Consider the following 20,211-nt stretch of genomic DNA (forward strand, 5'->3'; position numbering starts at 1 on the left):
AATCAGCGCTCTGTAAAAACACACCAATCAGCACTCTGTATCTAGCTAAAGGATTGTAAATGCACCAATCAGCACTCTGTAAAAACACACCAATCAGTGCACTGTGTCTAGCTAAAGGATTGTAAATGCACCAATCAGCACTCTGTAAAAACGCACCAATCAGCACTCTGTGTCTAGCTAAAGGATTGTAAATGCACCAATCAGCACTCTGTAAAAATGCACCAAGCAACATTCCGTGTCTAGCCAAAGAACTGTAAATGTACCAATAAGCACTCTGTAAAAACGTACAAATCAGCACTCTGTGTCTAGCTAAGGGATTGTAAATGCACCAATCAGCTCTCTGTAAAAATGCACCAATCAGCACTCTGTAAAATGGACCAATCAGCAGCATGTGGGCGGGGACAAATAAGGGAATAAAAGTTGGCTGTCCCCAGCCAGCAGGAGCAACCCACTCGGGTCTCCTTTTACACTGTGGAAGCTTTGTGCTTTCGCTTTTCAAAATAAATCATCTTGCTGCTGCTGACTCTTTGGGTCTGCACCACCTTTAAGAGCTGTAAAACTTGCTGTGAAGGTCCACAGCTTCATTCTTGAAGTCAGCAAGACCAAGAACCCACCAGAGGGAACCAACTCAGGACACACTTTTAAGGGCTTACAACTCTAAGGGGGTCCATGTGAAACAGCCGTGATAGATTGGGCAAGTGATCTATAGGTAACACGTGTGGGTAGAGTAGGAGGTTAATCTTTAATCTCAGGCCTGGTCAGTGGTGCTGTTAGTCTTGCCACTGACTTCATTCCTGTTGTTTTTCAGCTTTTACTTCCTCCTTCTCTTCAGAGACAGGAGACAGTAAGAGAAATGGCCTCTCTCCTCTGCTTAAGATAGTACTTGCCAGGCACCGTGGCTGTCACCTGTAATCCCAGCACTTTGGGAGGCTGAGGCAGGCGGATCATGAGGTCAGGAGTTCAAGACCAGCCCGACCAACATGGTGAAAACCCCATCTCTACTAAAAATACAAAGATTAGGTGGGCGTGGTGGCGTGTGCCTGTGATCCCAGCTACTCAGGAGGCTGAGGCAGAAGAAGTGCTGGAACCTGGGAGGCGAAGGTTGCAGTGAGCCAAGATCACGCCATTGCACTCCAGCCTGGGCGATAGAGTGAGACTCCATCCCCCCTAAAACAAAAGACGGTGCTTATCTCGTCCATAATTTAGCAGGAGTGTTTCAATATTACACCCATACTGTTTCCATATTAAACAGATTCTTTGTGGTTGAGATAAATATACTTCATTATGCTAAGAACGTATTTGTATACTCCTGCTAAGAACTTACATCAAGTATGAATATGGAAATTTTCTTTTTTTTTTAATACGGAATTTTTCAAATGTCTTTGATAGCTTTTTCAGACATGAGTACAGTTATGTGCCACATAATGATGTTTTGGTCAACGATGGATCATGTATATCATGGTGGTCCCATAAGATTATAATGGAGCTGAAAAATTCGTATCTCCTAATGACATCATAGCCATCATAATGCAATGCATTACTCACGTGCTTGTGAAGATGTTGGTGAAAAGAAACCTACGGAACTGCCAGTCGTCTAAAGGTATAACACATACAATCATGTACAGCACATAATGAAGGACTTGATAATAAAGGGCTGTGTTACTGGCTTATGTATTTGCTATCCTATATTTTTCATTGTTATTTTAGAGTGTACTCCTGCTTCGCAGTGTCTCATGCCTGTAATTCTATCACTTGGGGAAGCCAAAGCAGGCGGATCACTTGAGGTCAGAAGTTTGAGACTGACCTGGCCAACATGGTGAAACCCCGTTTCTATTTAAAGTACAAAAATTAGCTGGGTGTAGTGCCAGGTGCCTGTAGTTTCAGCTACTTGGGAGACTGCAGCAGGAAAATCGCTGGAACCCAGGAGGTGGAGGTTGCAGTGAGCTGAGATCGCACCACTTACTCCAGCCTGGGCAACAGAGCGAGACTGCATCTCAAAAAAAGGAAAGAAAACTGCAAAATAGCCTCAGGCAGGCCCTTTAGGAGTTATTCCAGCAGAAGCCATGTTATTACGGGAGATGACAAAGTGTAGGAGTGGAAAGCAGTGATACTGATCATCCTGGCCCTGTGTAGGCCTAGGCTCATGTGTGTGTTTGTCTTAGTTTTTAGCAAAAAAATATTTTAAAAGTAAAAATAATAATAATAAATTTTAAAAACATGAAAAAGCGTATAGATATGTTTGCATAGTTATGCAATGTTTTTGTGTTTTAAGCTCCTATTATGAAAGAGTTTAAAAAATTAAACTTGAAAAGGTAAGTTACAGTAGCCTAAGGTTAATTTATTATTGAAGAAAGAAAAATTATTGCTTATAAAGTTAGTGTAGCCTACGTGTACAGTGTTTATAAAGGCTATACCCATTGCACAGTAATGTCCTGGGCCCTCATACTCGCTCCTCACTCACTCACTTACTCACTCACCCAGAGCCACTTCCAGTCCTGCAAGCTCCCTCCATGGTGAGTGCCCTGTGCAGGCGTTCATTCTTTATCTTTTGTACCATATTTTTACTGTACCTCTTCTATGTTTAGCTATGTTTAGATATAAAAATACTTAGCATTGTATTACAGTTGCTCACAGTCTTGAGCACACTCACATGTTGTACAGGTTTGCAGTCTAGGAGCAGTAGGCCATACCTATAGGCCATACCATAGATCCTAAGTGTGTAGAAGGCTCTACCATCTAGGTTTGCGGAAGTACATGCTATGATGTTTGCACAATGACAAAATTGCCGAATACATTTCTCAGAGCATATCTCCATCATTAAGTGATACTTACCTGTATGTAATTTTTCTTCTTATACCTATTAATAACAATATATTTCTGTAGAAATATACTTGGTTCATTAACTAAACATTGGAAATGTTACCTCTTTTTGTATGCTCTGGAAAAATTAAAATAAGATATGGGAGCTCTCTTTTCTGTAAAGATTTTACAGAATTCCTCTATAACTGCTGGAATTTGGGTCCTTTTTTTTTTTTTTAACAACTTCCTATTTCTTTTATAGTAATTTATCTGTTTAAATTTTTTTCTCTTCTAAATCGTTTGTGGGCCCAGCATGGTGGCTCATGCCTGTAATCCCAGAACTTTTGGAGGCCGAGGCAGGCATATCACTTGAGGTCAGGAGTTCGAGACCAGCCTGGACAACGTGGTGAAACTGTGTTTCTACTAAAAGCACGAAAATTAGCCAGGCGTGGTGGCACACACTTATAATACCAACTACTTGGGTGGCTGAGCCAGGAGAATCACTTGAACCCAGAAGGCGGAGGTTGCAGTGAGCTGAGATGGTGCCACTGCACTCCAGCCTGGGCAACAGAGGGAGACTATCTCAAAACAAAAACCAATCGATTATGGTAAATGGTACTTTTCTAGAAAACAATTTTATTCATTTTTATATGAGATTTCCACTATATTTGTGATTATTTTCCTCTTATCAATAAATTTTTTTTGGAGACAGAGTCTCTCCCTGTCTCCCAGGTTGGAGTGCGGTGGCTGATCTCTGCTCACTGCAACCTCCCCCTCCCAGGTTCAAGAGATTCTCCTGCCTCAGCCTCCTGAGTAGCTGGGACTACAGGCATGTGCCACCGCGCCTGGCTAATTTTTTTTTTTTTTTTTTTTTTTTAGTAGAAATGGAGTTTCACCATGTTAGACAGGCTGGTCTCGAAATCCTGACCTCAGGTGATCTGCCCGCCTAGGCCTCCCAAAGTGCTGGGATTTCAGGCGTGAGCCAATACAGCCGGCCTCAATAAACTCTTATTTGCATACTTGTTTTTCTCCTTCATTAGGTTAAGCAATGGCTTGTCCATTTTACTGTTTTTTGTTTTGTTTTGAGACAAGGTCTCGCTCTGTCACCCAGGCTAGAGTACAGTGGAGCAATCACAGCTCACTGCAGCCTCAACTTCCCAGGCTCAAGTAATTCTCCTGCCTCAGCCTCCTGAGTAGCTGGGACTACAGGCATGTGCCACCATGCCCAGCTAATTTCTTAAAATATATTTTGTAGAGACAGGATCTCGCCATGTTGCCCAAGCTGGTCTTGAATTCCTGGGCTCAGGCAATCCTCCTGCCTCAGCCTCTCAAAGTGCTGGGATTACAGGCATCAGACACTGCACCTCGCCTATATTATTGTTTAAAAAAAGATTTCAAATTTATTTTCCAATTCTATGGATTTAAAGAATTGTTCTATTTCATGAACTTATGATTTTGTCATTATTCATTTCTTCTTTCCTTACATTTATTTTTTATTCTTCTAATTTGTATTTTCCTTCTTATTTGCTTTGACTTTGTAGCTAAGCTTCATATCCCATACATACAAATATGTAACATTTTCTATTATTTTTATTTGCTATTTTGCAGTTTCTACTTTGATTTCATCTTGAATTCCAGAGCTGTTAAGAAAGTATTTTAAAGTTTCCAGGTGGCAGATAGTTTTTGTTTTGGGCGATGTTATTATCTCCTAATTTCGTTGCACTGTGATTGAGATTGTTGTCTATACATTTTCATTCTTATGAATATTCCATGAGTACTTGTAAAAACAAACCGTTGCCTTTTTTTCAGCAATCATCACTTGATATGTATTTGGATATATAACTGAGATCTGTTTCATTAACTATATTATCTAGCTCCTCTGTAGCCTTGATTTTTGTCCAGTTGATCTGTCATGGACCTTGAGAGGTGACTGAAAGTCATCAATGCACTGATGTCTGTTTTTCTGGTGTCTCCTATAATTTTTCCTTTTGAATGTTGAATATTAATGCTCTGCTATTTGGTGCTTAATTGTTTGTAACTATTAGATGTATATTGTGAATTATGTTCTCTGCCATTATGAAGCGCCATTCCGTTTTGTTTCTTTCTTTTGAATCTGAACTCAACCTTGTCTAATAGTAAGAGCTCAGTTCCTGCTTTCTTTTTGAGTAGTTTGTCTATTTTTGGTCAATATTTTAATACTACATGTTAAAATAGGTGCAAGGCAATATTGTAAGCACTCTACACGTTACTTCATTTAATACTTTTTACTTTTAATGATATGTTTTTGCTTATCCTTTCAAACTTTTTGCATATTTTTAATTGTGTCCCATGAATGCAGCATATAGTTGTACTTTGCTTTGTGATTCAATCCGAAAATTGTTTTCTTTAAGTAGGTAAGTTTATTCATTTATACTTTTGATGAACCACATACATTTGGTGTTGATTCTGTCCTATTTATTTTGTGCTTTCTCTTTTTACATCTTTTAAAAAATGTCGCTGTATGACCTATTTTCTGTGTTGTGTGTGTGTTTTTCTTTTGAAAGGTAGTAAGATTTGGGTTTTTCCTCCCAGAGGTTACCCTTATAAGTGTGACTTTATATTGTGCCTTTAATCTCTCACTTCTTTAGAGAGTATCTATTTATGTATTCTTGCATTGTGATAAAGGAATACCTGAGGCTGGGTTATTTATAAAGAAAAGAGGTTTAAGGCCAGGTGTAGTGGCTCACACCTGTCATCCCAGCACTTTGGAAAGCTGAGGCGGGCGGATCACCTGAGGTCAGGAGTTCAAGGCCAGCCTGGCCAACATGATGAAACCCCGTCTCTAATAAAAATACAAAAATTAGCCGGGCGTAGTGGCGGGCGCCTGTAATCCCAGCTACTCGGGAGGCTGAGGCAGGAGAATGGCTTGAACCTGGGAGACGGAGGTTGCAGTGAGCCGAGATCATAGCACTGCACTCCAGCCTGGGTGACAGAGCAAAACTCCATCTCAAAAAAAAGAAAAAAAGAAAAAGAAAAAGGAAAAGGAAAGAGGTTTAATTGGCTCACGGTTCTGTAGGCTGCACAGGAAGCATGGTGCCAGCATCTGCTTCTGGGGAGGCCTCAGGAGGCTTGCTATCATGGCAGAAGGCAAAGGGGAGTCAGTGTGTCACATGGTGAGAGTGGGGACGAGAGAGAGAGAGAGGGCAGTGCCACACTTTTAAACAACCAGATCTCATGTGAACTCAGGCCCCACCTCCAACAATGGGGAGCGTATTTCAACATGACATTTGCAGGGGCCAAACATCCAAACCATATCAATACTATTCCCAAATGCAGTTGATTATCTTTCTCATTGTTTACCTTTCAGTGTGTTTTTTAAAAACCTAAAACCTTCTATTATTTGAATTGCCAGCGTTGAATGGTAAACGCTGACCTCATCTATTAAAGGTGAGTAAATTTGCACACTTATTTCTACCTACCTTCTCTTTTCTGCCCCAACTTTTATTATATCATTTCTACATTATCAGAAAATATAAAATTTACTTTCTTTTCTGTCACTTTAATCCCTGAGTTTGCTTTCATCTTGGTTATACTGTTAAATAGTCAATGATTGCTTCCCATCCCTTTGCGCTAACTTTCCCAGTCAGCTTTTGCTGGTTAAAACTTCTTTACTTATGCAGAGTTCATGGGACAATATCCTTGAGTTCTTGGTGTTAAAAACTGTGTCTGTATTGGAATCATTGTTTGCCTGGATATAAAATTCTTCTTCACATTTTTTTCTTAGTGTCTTCTGGTGCTTCGTGTTGCTATGAAGAGGTAAGAGTTTACCCTGAGTTTTTTCTTATACATTACTTGATCTTTTTGCCTGGGCACCCAACGGATCCCTTCTAAAATCAATGAAGTCCAATAATTTATTAAGATATATGTAAATATTTAGAGCTGGGCATGGTGCATGCATCTGTAGTCCCAGCTTTTCAGGACGCTAAGGCAGGAGGATCTCTTGAGCCCGGGATTTCAAGACCAGCATGGGCAATATAGCAAGACCCCATCTGAAAAAAATATATATATGTGAATATTCAGTATTATAGGCCAGTTTTCCCTGAAATATGGTGTGCTCTTTTTGTATGTTGATCCTATTTTTTATTTTATAAAATTTTTTGAAGTGTTATTAAATATTTGTCCTGTTCAGTAATCGAACTTTACTTTTTGAGACTCCAAGTATGCTCTTCATCTCATTTGTCTATTTTCTTTATCATTTGGCTCTAATTTTAAAATCCCAAATTGATACTTCCTTTGATCCAGTTTTTGCTTTCAACTCTCTGCTCCTGTGTCGTCAGCAGCATCTTCTCTGCGTATGCTGCTTCCGATCTCGTTTTCAATTCTTTGCTGACTTTACTGCTTCCTCTCAGTTCCTGAGTCCCTCCAGCCTACGTTTTATATATTCCTGTTGCGAATTCTTTCTTCTCTGAGCTACTACACTTCTGCTTTAAGCTCTTGCTTCATAGAACTGATTGCTGTTTTCAGTTGCTGTTGCCGTTTTTAATTCACGGAGTAATGTTTGGCCCCAATTTTCAGACTAACGTTGTTGGCTCATAATGTGGCCCACAGGGTCGAACAATGTGAGACTGCCTGCTGCGTACCTCAGGGCTCCGCAGGCTCTTAGGTTTCTGGGATTTTTTGATAGATTCAGTATTTTGGAGGACATGGGTGAATATGCCTGATGTTAGGACAGGCACCCTGAGCTCAGTTATGACGTGCTGACATACCGTGAGCCTCACGAACACCCGAGTGGCCGGTTTTTTGCCTGCTAAGTATTCCAGCCAGCTCCTGAAAACAGCGTTGCTAGAATACTAACAATTTCTCCTGGAGGATGGAAGAAAACCAAAGAGCTATGCCGCTACCAGGCTCTCCTGAGATAGACTTTGTCTGAAAGGGCTAATGCTGTGAGTCTGGCTCTTTCATCTCTTGAGGAGGCAGCAATTTTCATTTTCATCAGTGTGACACCTGTTGGCTGTAAGTGATATCACAAGTAATTTTTTGCTAATGATAGAATAAGAAAGATTGAATGATCTATTCTTTTTACAGATTATATCAGATTTAAAGGCACGTACTGTATTTGTGATGACCATCCATCTAACTGTTGGAAGGAACAAAACAGTAGAGGTTATCTTAGTGGAAACAGCTTTCCCAGGAAGGTAGTGATAACCAAAAAATTAGGGTAGGGAACTAAGAGAGACCAAGTCAACTGTAAGATAAGATTGTTGGCATCATTCAGCAGTCCTTACCAATGGTTTTAATTGATAGACATCTGGTGAAAAAGCTGCCCATATTAGCAGCATTGGTAGCAAAGAGCTGCTTTGGCTGGATGTGATGGCAGCCTGGAGACCAGTAGAATGAAAAACCACAGGAACCAGGGGGAGGAAATCCATTGTGGGAGGGCACCAGCATCACCCTATTCTGCTCAGTTGTTTGAGTTTCTGAGGGAAATCTCCTGACCATTTTTCTTTCTGAGGCACAGTGTTTGGGGAATTTGCTGGAAGAAAGACCTTGAGGAGGGGGAGAGTGTGCTCCAGGACCTGGGAGTGCTGGATGGCTTTCATGACCATCTTCATACAGCGTGGACCATGGCAAGAACTTATTGGAGGTCTCAACGGCTGTTTGTTCACCTTGAGTCATTCCACAGGACATCTATTTTGGCCTGCCCAGCACATTTTTTCCTTTTATGGTTGAAACATCCCTCTGGAAAGTCATCCCTGAGGCAATAAGAACTTTCAGGAATTCTCCCCACCACAACTACTGCCCAGCCACCCATACCCCAGTCATATGGTCTCAGTGGGGGTGGCAGTCAAGGTGCCCAGCTCAGGATAGGCGCTTTAGCTGGTTCAAGGGTCTGCTGTCCAATGCCCAGGGACAGACAAGTTAACCAACCTCCGTTCTGGTCCCAAAGCTTTGAATTCAAGTATGTTCTTGGCTCAGGCCATGTTATCTTGGGGAAGCTAGGAGCAACAGATGAAAACGAAATGGCAAGAAATGGTAGGTTTACACCAAATGTTCAGAAACAAGTGATGTGATAAAGGACATTATCTATTTGTAGGAGAGAACACAAAGCAGACATTCAAGTTTTATTCCATATCTGAGCCAACACAATTCTTCATCTGCCTTGTTCCTGAATTTCCCCCAAGGTTTGGGAATAGAAACAAAACAAATATAACCCAAGTAGCCTTACATTATCTCATATGCTTTTATTTTAGAACAGTCTTGAAATAATCCCTCCTGTAGAAGAACGTGTTGGGCAAAGTAATTCATGACCAATTATAAATAGTGCCTCCAGCATCAGCACATAACTAGCATATATACTACTTCCAAGAAGAGTTTCTTAGAATTTATGTGATATCAATGCTTCATAGACTTTAATACTATTTTTTTTTCAACTTTTATTTAGCAGCTCTTTCCATACTACAGAATCAAATTCCTTTTTAAAGTAGGGTTTTAAAAATAAGTTCACTATATACAGCAATCACAGGGATTCCAAAAAGGGCCACCTTCTTCCAAAACTTCAAGGGGCACCACTCATTGTAGTAAATGATGTCTATTACATTGCTTGTGAATGGCTCCCCCTGGTGTGTACAGCTCGGTGGCTCTGTATTTAAGGTCCTGATGCTTTCACTATTTCTTACTCAAGCCCTCTTTGTTTTGCTCTTTTGGAACCTCCTAAGAAGTGATGCATTCTTTAATTATAGCCAGGGGATAAAAGAAGCAGGATCATTGGACGAAAATTGTCATCACGCTCATCGCTGCTATATTGACATAGGTGAAATTCATGCTACACCATAGAGCAGGGGCTTCCCAACCCGCAAGCCTCTGGTACCAGTCTGTGGTCTGTTAGGAACGGGGCCACACAGCAGGAGGTGAGCAGCGGGTGAGTGAGCACAGCTTCATCTGTATTTACTGCTGCTCGCCATTGCTCGCATTACCGCCTGAGCTCCGCCTCCTGTCAGATCAGCAGTGGCATTAGATTCTGAAAGGAACACAAACCCTATTGTGAACTGCGCATGTGAGGGAGCTAGACTGCACACTCCTTATGAGAATCTAATGCCGGATGATCTGTCACTGTGTCCCATCACCCCCCGATGCGACCATCTAGTTGTAGAAAACAAGCTCAGGGCTTCCACTGATTTTGCATTATGGTGAGTTGTATAATCATTTCATTATATATTGCAAAGTAATAATAATAGAAATAAAGTGTACAGGCTGGGCATGGTGGCTCACGCCTGTAATCCCAACACTTTGTGAGGCTGAGGCAGGTAGGTAATGTGAGGTCAGGAGTTCAATCAAGACCAGCCTGACCAACATGGTGAAACCCTAAATATACAAAACTAACTAAATATACAAAAGTTAGCCAGGCATGGTGGCTCACACCTGTAATTCCAGCTACTCAGGAGGCTGAGGCAGGAGAATCGCTTGAATCTGGGGGGCAGAAGTTGCAGTGAGCTGAGATGGCGCCACTACACTCCAGCCTGGGCAACAGAGTGAGACTCCGTCTCAAAAAGAAAGTGCACAATAAATGTAATGTGCTTGAATCACACCAAAACCATTCCCTAACCACCGTCCGTGGAAAAATGGTCTTCCCTGAAAGGGAAAGACCAAAAAGTTTGGGGACCACCATCATAGAGGTCAGGACCCACAGGTCTCCAATGCCTGCCTCTTTAACCTTCTCCTTGACATCCTTCCCTATGAGAACCATAGTGGCAGAATGATTGCTAGAAAATGCAAATTACAGGGTAGTGGAGTGAATATTTTCAAAATAATATCCTTATTTTACCCCATCTTATTTATCTTGCTAATCACATTTAATATCATTTTGAAACAAAAACAAAGAAAGGTGCACATATTTCTACCCCATACTAGTTTCCAAACTGCAGGTTGAGCATTCATGATAAACTCCTGCATTAAGCATATATGATCCACTATCAGTGCACATAAGTAAGATACATTAGAAATGCTTCCCAGGAACTCTCTTAGATTTTATTTCATGAGAATCATTTTTTCCTTAGCTAGTATAGAAAATTATTTAATAATATGCAAATGGTGAAGAGTAATAGCATTCCTAAGACACATCATGCATCTCGATGCATTGGTTATATCATTGCTTCTGTAAATTGTCCTTGAATTCTACAAATAGATTGTCTAGAAAAACTTTCTAATGATTCAGATCACATTTGAGTTTTCTTTATTTAGTTTTTTTGTTTTTTTTTTTTTGAGGCGGAGTCTTGCTCTGTCGCCCGGACTGGAGTGCAGTGGCCGGATCTCAGCTCACTGCAAGCTCCGCCTCCCGGGTTTACGCCATTCTCCTGCCTCAGCCTCCCGAGTAGCTGAGACTACAGGCCCCCGCCACCTCGCCCAGCTAGTTTTTGTATTTTTAGTAGAGACGGGGTTTCACCGTGTTAGCCAGGATGGTCTCGATCTGCTGACCTAGTGATCCGCCCGTCTCGGCCTCCCAAAGTGCTGGGATTACAGGCTTGAGCCACCGCGCCCGGGTCAAGTTTTCTTTAAAGTTTACTTTTTTAGAAGCTTCCTAAATAGGTGAACAAAAAACTTCTCAAATTTTCCTCAAAGTGTGAATTTCACTTACTGTTTTCCGGAATACAAGAAACAAGGATCATGGGACAGCATGTCTCACTGGCATTTACATTCAGTGCCCCAAATCAGAACCAAACTACTGTTCAAGTCTTCTATAAGAACACTGGATTTGAGTCCCTGAAGTGCTGATAAAGTTTTATTTTTTGGCCTACATAATTATTATATGGGCATTGAGTAATTGTTGGACTTTACATGGGTGGACTTTACGAGTTTTTGCAATTGTATTTCACAATTAAAAGAAATAAAAGGCAGCTATTTTTAGTATTACTTAAATGTTAATTTATGTAACAATCCCTTAAACTTGACCTGAGTCCCCACTCAGGTAAACTTTAATATGGCCTCTACTTTAAAAAACTAATTAATTCAATTTTGTAGTAAACTAGCAGCTTCGACCCACATCCACTCTAATACCTGCTGCAGAAAGAGGCTGGCTGTTTACACTGAGCCTCCTAGTTGCTGCATCCCCTCTGCTCATAGTCCAGGAGGTAACTCAGAAATTGAGTCCGAGAACAGAGGCCAGGTGCGGTGGCTCACGCCTATAATCCCAACACTTTGGGAGGCTCAGACGGGTGGATCACCTGAGGTCAGGAGTTTGAGACCCATCTGGCCTAGATGGTGAAACCCCATTTCTACTAAAAATACAAAAATTAGCTGGGTGTGGTGGTTTGCACCTATAATCCCAGCTAGTCAGGAGGCCAAGGCAGGAGAATCACTTGAACCCGGGAGGCAGAGGTTGCAGTGAACCACTGCACTCCAGCCTGGGCAACAGAACAAGATCTGTCTCAAAAAAAAAAAAAAAAAAAAAAAAGGGGGAAGAAAAAAAGAAATTAAGAACCAAACATATAATTCAGTTGTGGGGTGTGGCCACCCTCCTTTGACCAAAGTAGTTCTCTGTTTTACATACATAATGCCCCCATTTTTCTCTGAATATGGCTAAAATACAGTTTGAAAACCACTGATCACATATTCAGAACTTGGGTTTTATCATTTTTAAGTGTCTAAGCCCTGGTACACTGAAAACAGTATAAGGAAATCACTAGGTGATTCCCTTCCAAATCACCTTTTTGTACATTTGTCTCTAGATTCAAGTTATATACATTGCACATAACAAACTTCAATAAAATGGTAGTCTTTAGTGTATTTACTGCTTATATTGTTTAGTTTGGCTGCTTCCTAAGACCTCCAAGGATTCTGATTCTATTCAATCAAGTTTCAAAGTCACAAAGTATTTGATTGCGTCTTAAGTACTGGCATATGAAATCTCTAGTTTTTACTAAAAATGTCCTGTATCCAACCTTTTGTGTTTAGTATTACTTTTTTTTTTTTGACACGGAGTCTCACTCTGTCACCCAGGCTAGAGTACAGTGGCACAATCATGGCTCACTGCAACCTCCACCTCCCAGGTTCAAGCAGTTCTCCTGTCTCTGCCTCCCAAGTAGCTGGGATTACAGGCACGCACCACCACGCCTGGCTAATGTTGTAGTTTAGAGACAAGGTTTCACCATTTTGGCCAGGCTGGTCTCAAACTCCTGACTTCAGGTGATCCGCCTGCCTCGGCCTCCCAAAGTGCTGGGATTACAGGTGTGAGCCACTGTGCCCGGCCTAGTATTATTTTTCCCCTTCAAAGTTAAAGCTCATTTAGTTTGGGGCCTTGTCTACTATTTTTCTTGCTAGAGGAATAGCAAAGGAACAGAAAAAGAACTTGTTGTTAAAAACTAATAATTTTCAGATAATGACTTTTCTTTTTTTAAAGGAAAAAAAATCGGCCGGGCACGGTGGCTCACGCCTGTAATCCTGGCAATTTGGGTGGCTGAGGCAGGCAGATCACGAGATCAGGAGTTCAAGACCAACCTGACCAACATGGTGAAACCCCGCCTCTACTAAAAACGCGAAAAAATTAGCCGGGTGCAGTGGCACGCACCTGTAATACCAGCTACTCAGGAAGCTGAGGCAGAAGAATCGCTTGACCCCAGGAGGCTGAGGTTGCAGTGAGCCGAGATCACGCCACTGCAATCCACCCTGGGCGACAGAGCAAGACTCCCTCCTTCTCAAAAAAACAAGGAGAAAAATCGAGAGATATTAAAGTTGGTAGTAAGAAATGGTTCTAACTGGATAGCAACTAAGCTGTGTGCAGGGACGCCAAAGAAATATGATTGATATTTTTCTCGGGGAGGAGTAGTTGGACAATAAATGGCTTGACAACCCTTCATTCAACTTGAAATTCTGTTCTAGTAGAAAGTGAAATTATTTATTCATCAATCACAGAAAGTATTACTCAAAAATCATGCAGGAATGGATAACCAATGTCTAGAAAGCAGGTCAATATAGGACTTTAGCACAATTTTTGAGGACAAAGCCCACAAAGTAGTAACACAATACCTGTAGGACTGACCTGGTTCCCAATTGCTGCTTGCTTTTGTTACTTTCTCACTGTTGTTACTCAAAAATCTAAACAGCAAGGAGAAATGTGTACCAAAAAAAGCAGCACTCAACAGGGAAAATAATTCAAATTGGAGCAGGCTCTTGATAATACATATCAAAGTCCTTAAAGTTACACATATCCCTATGACAATTATCCTAGCCAATGACAGCAGTGACAGGCTCTAAGAATTTAGGTCAAAAACTTATGACAATATCATTCTTCAAAGTCAACTAATTTTACCATTAAAAAAAAAATTCTCATTTTAGCATCAAGAAAAATCTTGATGTCTCAGGAAACTGTCTCACCTCACTCATCTGAAAAAAATAGAATATCCCATCTTGGTAACCAACTGTATTCACTAAACTTGATTATACATTATTGTAGGCTGGTGTGTTTGGTGTAAAAAGTTTTGGGGTGTTTTATGTGCAGATTTCTCGGTGTGTGTATGGTCTTTTTACAAAGTTCAACTGCATCCATATAGGATGATTCACTAGTTGAGGATATTCAAGATATGCAAGTATTAGAAGCATTAATAATAAAAGAGCCTCTAAAGTGACTCATTTCAAGGAGGCTTTAGAAAGATGCAGTCACTTAATCTGGTAGAAAATCACGTCCTGGGGGGCATTTTCAGAAATTTCAGCATATAGAGAAGTGACGATGATAATAAGCAATACAACATACTTGAACTTGGGTTTTGAAATCAGATGTGGCCTTGAATTATTTGACCAAATTACTTTGTGTAAGTTTCTCCATCTGAAAAGTAAGCCAAATGAGAAGAGCTCCTCATAAGAGGAAATGAGAATACATAAGTAAACCATGGGATACCTGCGCCCTGCTGGGCACTTTAAATATATCATCTCATCTAACAGTCATGCTCTGTGAGACCGTTATTAGTCCTATTTCAGATGAAGTAAGGTTAAAAGGTTAAATTCCCAGAGGTTACACGTCTAATAAGAGGCAGAGCCAGGATTCACTCTCAGTAACAGAATTCTAAAATATGCATTTCTCTTAAATCAAGGTTTCTTTAAATGTTATTAACCAAGAGTATTTTTCTAGGGTTTAAATAGGATTATCACAAATGTACACTAAACAACTTCCTCCACATCAAAGGTCACTATAAAATATTTTCAATAACCTTCATATTAACTTGAAACAAGCCAATTTACAAACTTACCAAACCACCTAATTAGATATATTAAATTTATTTCTTTGTAGTTTTTGCTTTTCTGATAATCATTATCCCACAAAATACGCATTCCAAGACTGAGGAAAGTGAGGTAACTAAAAGTGCTTTCACAATACATTCATGTTATTGTGTCCTGCAATCTACAAAAGCAACCCACTTAGAGTATATAGATTTTAGCTTTGGTATCCAATTAAATATCCTCAAAAATGAATCATTTTTAAAGGTTATATGGTAAAATAAAAACATCTGATTATGTAATTCAAGCATAAAAAAAGTATCATTTTTATTACTAGAATACAAAATAGGAGTAACTGCTACATGCTTAAATTAAGCTTACGTTCAATTTTCCTATTCCAACACGATTGGCCCATTAAAGGTCTTTCTTTTCTCTGTATATTATCACCATTATTGCTCAATGTGCAGTATCTAAAAATAGAATCTAGAACGCCAGAAACCACAAAAATAACATCTTGGGGCCAGTTTGAAGCAAAGTAAACAGAATATACAATGACAAACACAGGCAGAATCACCTAAGACAAAAACAAAATTCCACTTCATTACTAACAAATGTAGTTAAATTGAATAGGCTCATTATCAAGAGCTGAACATGGCTCTCTGTTCTTTCCAGGATTCTAAAAGATTCGTACACACACAAAACCATCCAGTTCTAGATTTGAAAATTGAAGGGAATTGCTTTGCATCTATTCTGGCTCAGGGGGTTGCTGTAAAAAAAAATAATAATAATAAAGATGTACATCACACAACTACCTGGTTGTCTAATTTATAATGACAAGTCGTGGGAAGCCTATTTACAGGAATTGGTTCTGACTTGGAGAAAAAAAACACAACTTCTTGAAAAGGTAAAATAGCTTAAAGCATTTAATATCTAAACAAATCAATCTGTTAATAGTAGTCACAAAATATGCTTAATATAGAAACCCACATTCATGTCTTTAAGAAAAAGTGTAAATTGTATTCCACCTCAAAACATAAATTAACCCGCTTAAAGAATCTGCAGCGGTCAAAGTCATGGTGAATTTTAAACAACTTCAGAATAAAATAACAATAAGTACTTTATACTGCTTTATATCTAAAAAATGCTTACAACTTCTCATAAAAATAGTTTGAAGCAACTATTTTTTCTTTTATTTTTTAACAGACATGTTCAACATTACGGGCAACATTTTTAAAACCTTAAGCTTTACAGACTTTCAAACATTCAAATACTGTGGTCCCTTTTCTTTGATGTGGTTTATTCAGCTAGAAAAGAAAACATGGTAGACAACTTAATACGTTTTCACCAAATTGAAAGTAGTACAAAAATTTTAGAACTCTACAGAACTACACGTCGTACCTAACGTATCATTAAAAATAGAAGACAGTATTTCTTCAGCAAATAAAACAGCATACTGATATGCTGTTAATGCATACCTTTTAATGTGTACTGTCATTCATAAATTATTTACAACTTCTACTGTGTGAAGAGAACTAGAATGTAAATTTTCTGCAAAACTGGAAAAAAAGCAATACAAAATTTGTGAAAGCCTGTGTTTTATGCTGTACAAAAGTCAGTTTTTCTCTTCAAATACCAGATATTGTATGCAGTGATATTTTGGACACATTATAGTAATTCTTGAGGATGTTTTAATGCTGGAGGTAAGTTTACAGGCCTCGATTCTTCATCAAGGAGTACTAGATCTTCTATTTCACTGCCTCTGTATTTCCTTTTACATATTTTTACCACCACCTTTTTCTTGAGAAATAACTTCAATGCTTCTCTTGATGCAACTGCTTTTGCATTTTCTTTGCTTTTTCCACAGCCAGTGCCTAAATACACAGACTTGCACCTCAATTCACAAACAATACTTTCTTGAGAGCTCTTATTTTGAGGCAGATCTGCTAATTCTTTTAGTGGGACAAAAAATACATCCAGTGTAGCTTTCAGAGCCTCAATAGCTGCATTTAGGAGCTCTCCATGATTCACACTGGGACTAAAGCCACCAACAGCTACCAACTTCCATGCCACCGTTTTATACAGTCTATTGAAAAAAGGTTGCTTCTGTTTCACATCTTCATTGGTTAACTTGCAAGAGAATTTGACAGAACTCTCACTTGACTGTGAAGTACTTTTAGAAGGCAATTGTGAGGTGCTAGTCTGAGAACTACTCTTAGAAGCCAACTGGGACACACTTGCTAAGGAAGTGCTTTTGGAAACCAGTGATCCACTGGTCTGGGAGCTGCTCTTGGAAGCTAGAAGTGATGCAGCTACCTGGGAAGTGCTTTTGGAAGTTAGCAGCGATGTATTTGTTGAAGAGCTGCTCTTGGGAGTCAGTAAGGATGTGCCTGATGAGGAACTGTTTTTAGCAACTGATGATGAAACAGTTGCCTCTGAACTAGTTTTGGAAGTTAACCCACTTGAAGCTGTCTCTGAACTAGGTTTGGAAGACAATAGTGGCAATTCTACTTCTGAGCTTCCTGAGGAGCCCAACAAGGGCACCTCGATCTCTGAGCTGCTTTGAGAAGCTGAGGCTGAAGAGCCTTCCAAAGCACTCTTTTTAGGTGATCCACCTTGTTGTCTAGAATCAGTGGATTGGGTCATGTGACTATTCACACTGGATTTCAGCAAGGAAACAAATGATGCAGAACCGTGTTTATCTGCAGCTTCTGCTTCAGAAGCTTTCCCAGATGCTGCTGTTGTTACCTGAGAGGAAACGCTGCTGCTGCTTTGGCTGGAGACAGATCGATCTCCATCACTTGTAGAGCTATTCTGACTGGAGATGCCAGAGCTCCGAGCTGAGTTCCCACTCTCTGATTTGATGGCCGCCCCTGTACACGTTGAACTGTTTTCCTGCTGAGCTGATGCACGTTCTGTCTTGGCAGAAGTTTTTGCATGATCTTGCTCAACTGCAGAACTGTTTTTCCCTTCTGTAACTCGTTTTTTGGATGGCTCTTCTACCCCTTCTAAAAAGAAGAAAAACATAGATACATGATTAAGAATACCTCGTATAAAACGGGTGATGAGACAAACACACATTAAAATAAAGGCACAAAGTGAAAATATTTCAAGACTAATCGTTTCTTTAAAAAGTGTGGAGTCATTAATTTCTTAAAACAGTGTTGAATAACATCATGAATGTCTAATATTTTAAAAAACAACAGCATCAGACAACAATGGACTTCAAAATCTAAAGCAGTCAAAGCAAACTATCAAATTCAAAGTCTAAAGACATAGATATATAGTTTAGGTTTAACATTCCAACTTTATTACTTATTGATAACATAAAAATTCTGGCTTATTAAAAAAATTAATAACGATAATTCCTAATTATATCAAACTTATGCTCTAAACTCCTATGTATGTTCACATCTATGATCTGCTAACCATTGCTACTCGATATCCCTCTTTTCTTCACCTTGGCAACCAGTTCGTCTCTTGTTGTATAGGTTGGAGCATCTGTCACTTTGATGCCTTCAGCCATACTAAGTATTTTATCCATAACTTTTTGAGGGTATCTGAAAAAGAAGGAAAAGTCATTTTTAAAAAAGCGCTTTTTCTGAGGTCCTATTCGTGCTTTGCAAAAAACAGGCCACAGGAACTGCATTTCCTGGCTGCAATCAAGAAAGTGTACCAACCGCCAAGAACTGTTTCCTGGAACTCCATAAACAAGTGCCCCAGGGTCTGGGAGGCAGGGCACTTCCTCACTCATCTTAAATCTAGCACCCGTCCCCAAGAGCGTTGTCCCCTAACACCAGCAACCCTACCAGCAGCTCCCCCCGCACCACGGGGCACACAGACGTCCGGGAATCATGTCGGCTCCTCGCTGGGACACCTTTCTCACCCTTAGAGGGCAGCCGGGCCGGCGGATTCCCGCGCTTCACAACTTCCCCTCCCCGCCGAGGCCGGTCCCGCGGAGGGCGCCGAGCGCCGGTCTGCAGGTGGCAGACAAAACGGGGCGTGCTGGTTAGGGACGCTGCCTCACTCACCGGCACCCGAGGAAGACGTGGTTCGCCCAGGCCATGGAAAAGGAGATGAGCTGCTGCAGCTGCCGGTTTCGGGTCCCGCTCTCGGCGTCGGCAGCTTTATCCGTGCTAGCGGAGGCAGCGCCGCCAGTGGGGGCCAGGTCCCCGGCGTTGCGGAGCAAAAAATCCCGGCGGTGGCGCCAGTGTTTGTCAGTCTCGCCGTCGCAGCGCAGCGCCTCCACCCAGGCGGCCACCCGCGGGTTCTGGCTCAGGTACTCCGACACCTCCTGCGCCATGTTGGGCCTGCAGGCCGCGGAGGCCGCGAGCACAGCTGCACCGGGAGACAGGCACGGAGCGCGGGGAGAGCGGCCCTGTCACTGCGGCCTGCACCGGCGGCCCTCCAGATAACGCCCCTCTAGAGGCCCAAAGACCAAACAACAGCGCTCGGAGCAGCCGAACCGCCCACTTCCGCCCGCCGCCGGCTTCTTCCCTTTTATAACCTCGCCGCCGCCGCGCGCCCTCGCGTTCTTCCGGCGCGAGCCGGCGCTCCCAGGACGCTTTGCGGCGCCGGGGCCGCCGCGACGCTGCGTCCCGGTCAGGCCACGGAGGGGACCCCGAGGGTGGGGTGGGCCGGCGTCGGCCGTCTCCCTCCCTGTGAGGGCGGATTGCAAGTCCGGCTGGCCCGGGACGACCGAGTCGCGGCGGAACCCCAGGCGTTCTGGCCTCGCTTTATGACGCCGCGCACTGCTGTCGCCCTCCTCCCCCGCCGGGTCAGCTGCGGCGCCGGGAGCAGAGGCGAGAGGGGCAGGGCCCGGCAAGGGAGGCAGCCGGGCGCGGCGGCCAAAGTCCTCCAGGGCGGCGTCCCGGGGGACCTTGAGCCGTCAGCAGCCGCGGGGCCTATGGTCTCGGCTCTGAGACGCCTGTGTGCGAGCGGGGCCAAAACAAACAAAAGCCGGCCTCCATGTTTATAGAATGTCGGGAACTGAGTCTCGCGCTGCTTTCAGTGTGCCAGAGCGAAACGTTCCGAGGCCGTCGGGTCTCGGCGCAGTCAAGAGGACGAGGGTGCCGGTCTCCTTACATAGCAAGGTCACACGAGGACCCGGCTCCGTGTTGGTGTGAGGCTTGCTGCCTTGGAAGCTAGTCCTGGCCCCGCAGCGATTGCGCTCGTTCCCGCAGTGTCTTAGGTCTCTAGTTAATCCAGGCATTGCCTTCCTGTTTTGGTCAA

At 41.9% G+C, this 20,211-nt stretch overlaps 1 protein-coding gene across 3 annotated transcripts; it reads right to left on the reverse strand.

Moving 5' to 3' along the window:
- Positions 1-15,878: 15,878 nt before the first annotated feature.
- On the reverse strand, positions 15,879-19,664 carry CDKN2AIP (CDKN2A interacting protein). 3 transcript variants are annotated; one of them, XM_031935297.1, is made up of 3 exons: positions 19,011-19,664; positions 18,440-18,539; positions 15,879-17,987 (listed from the first exon to the last, which is right to left on the reverse strand). In XM_031935297.1, exons 1-3 carry the CDS (start codon positions 19,280-19,282, stop codon positions 17,979-17,981), a joined length of 381 nt encoding a protein of 126 aa, XP_031791157.1. In that variant the 5' UTR covers positions 19,283-19,664; the 3' UTR covers positions 15,879-17,978. The 3 variants fall into 3 exon arrangements, with proteins under 3 accessions (XP_031791157.1, XP_023076704.1, XP_023076706.1); XM_023220936.2 differs by having other exon boundaries at positions 18,409-18,539; XM_023220938.1 differs by having other exon boundaries at positions 19,011-19,646.
- Between the last annotated feature and the right edge of the window lie 547 nt (positions 19,665-20,211).

The sequence above is a fragment of the Piliocolobus tephrosceles genome, chromosome 3 (genome assembly GCF_002776525.5).
Source record: "Piliocolobus tephrosceles isolate RC106 chromosome 3, ASM277652v3, whole genome shotgun sequence".
NCBI classification, from domain to species: domain Eukaryota; kingdom Metazoa; phylum Chordata; class Mammalia; order Primates; family Cercopithecidae; genus Piliocolobus; species Piliocolobus tephrosceles.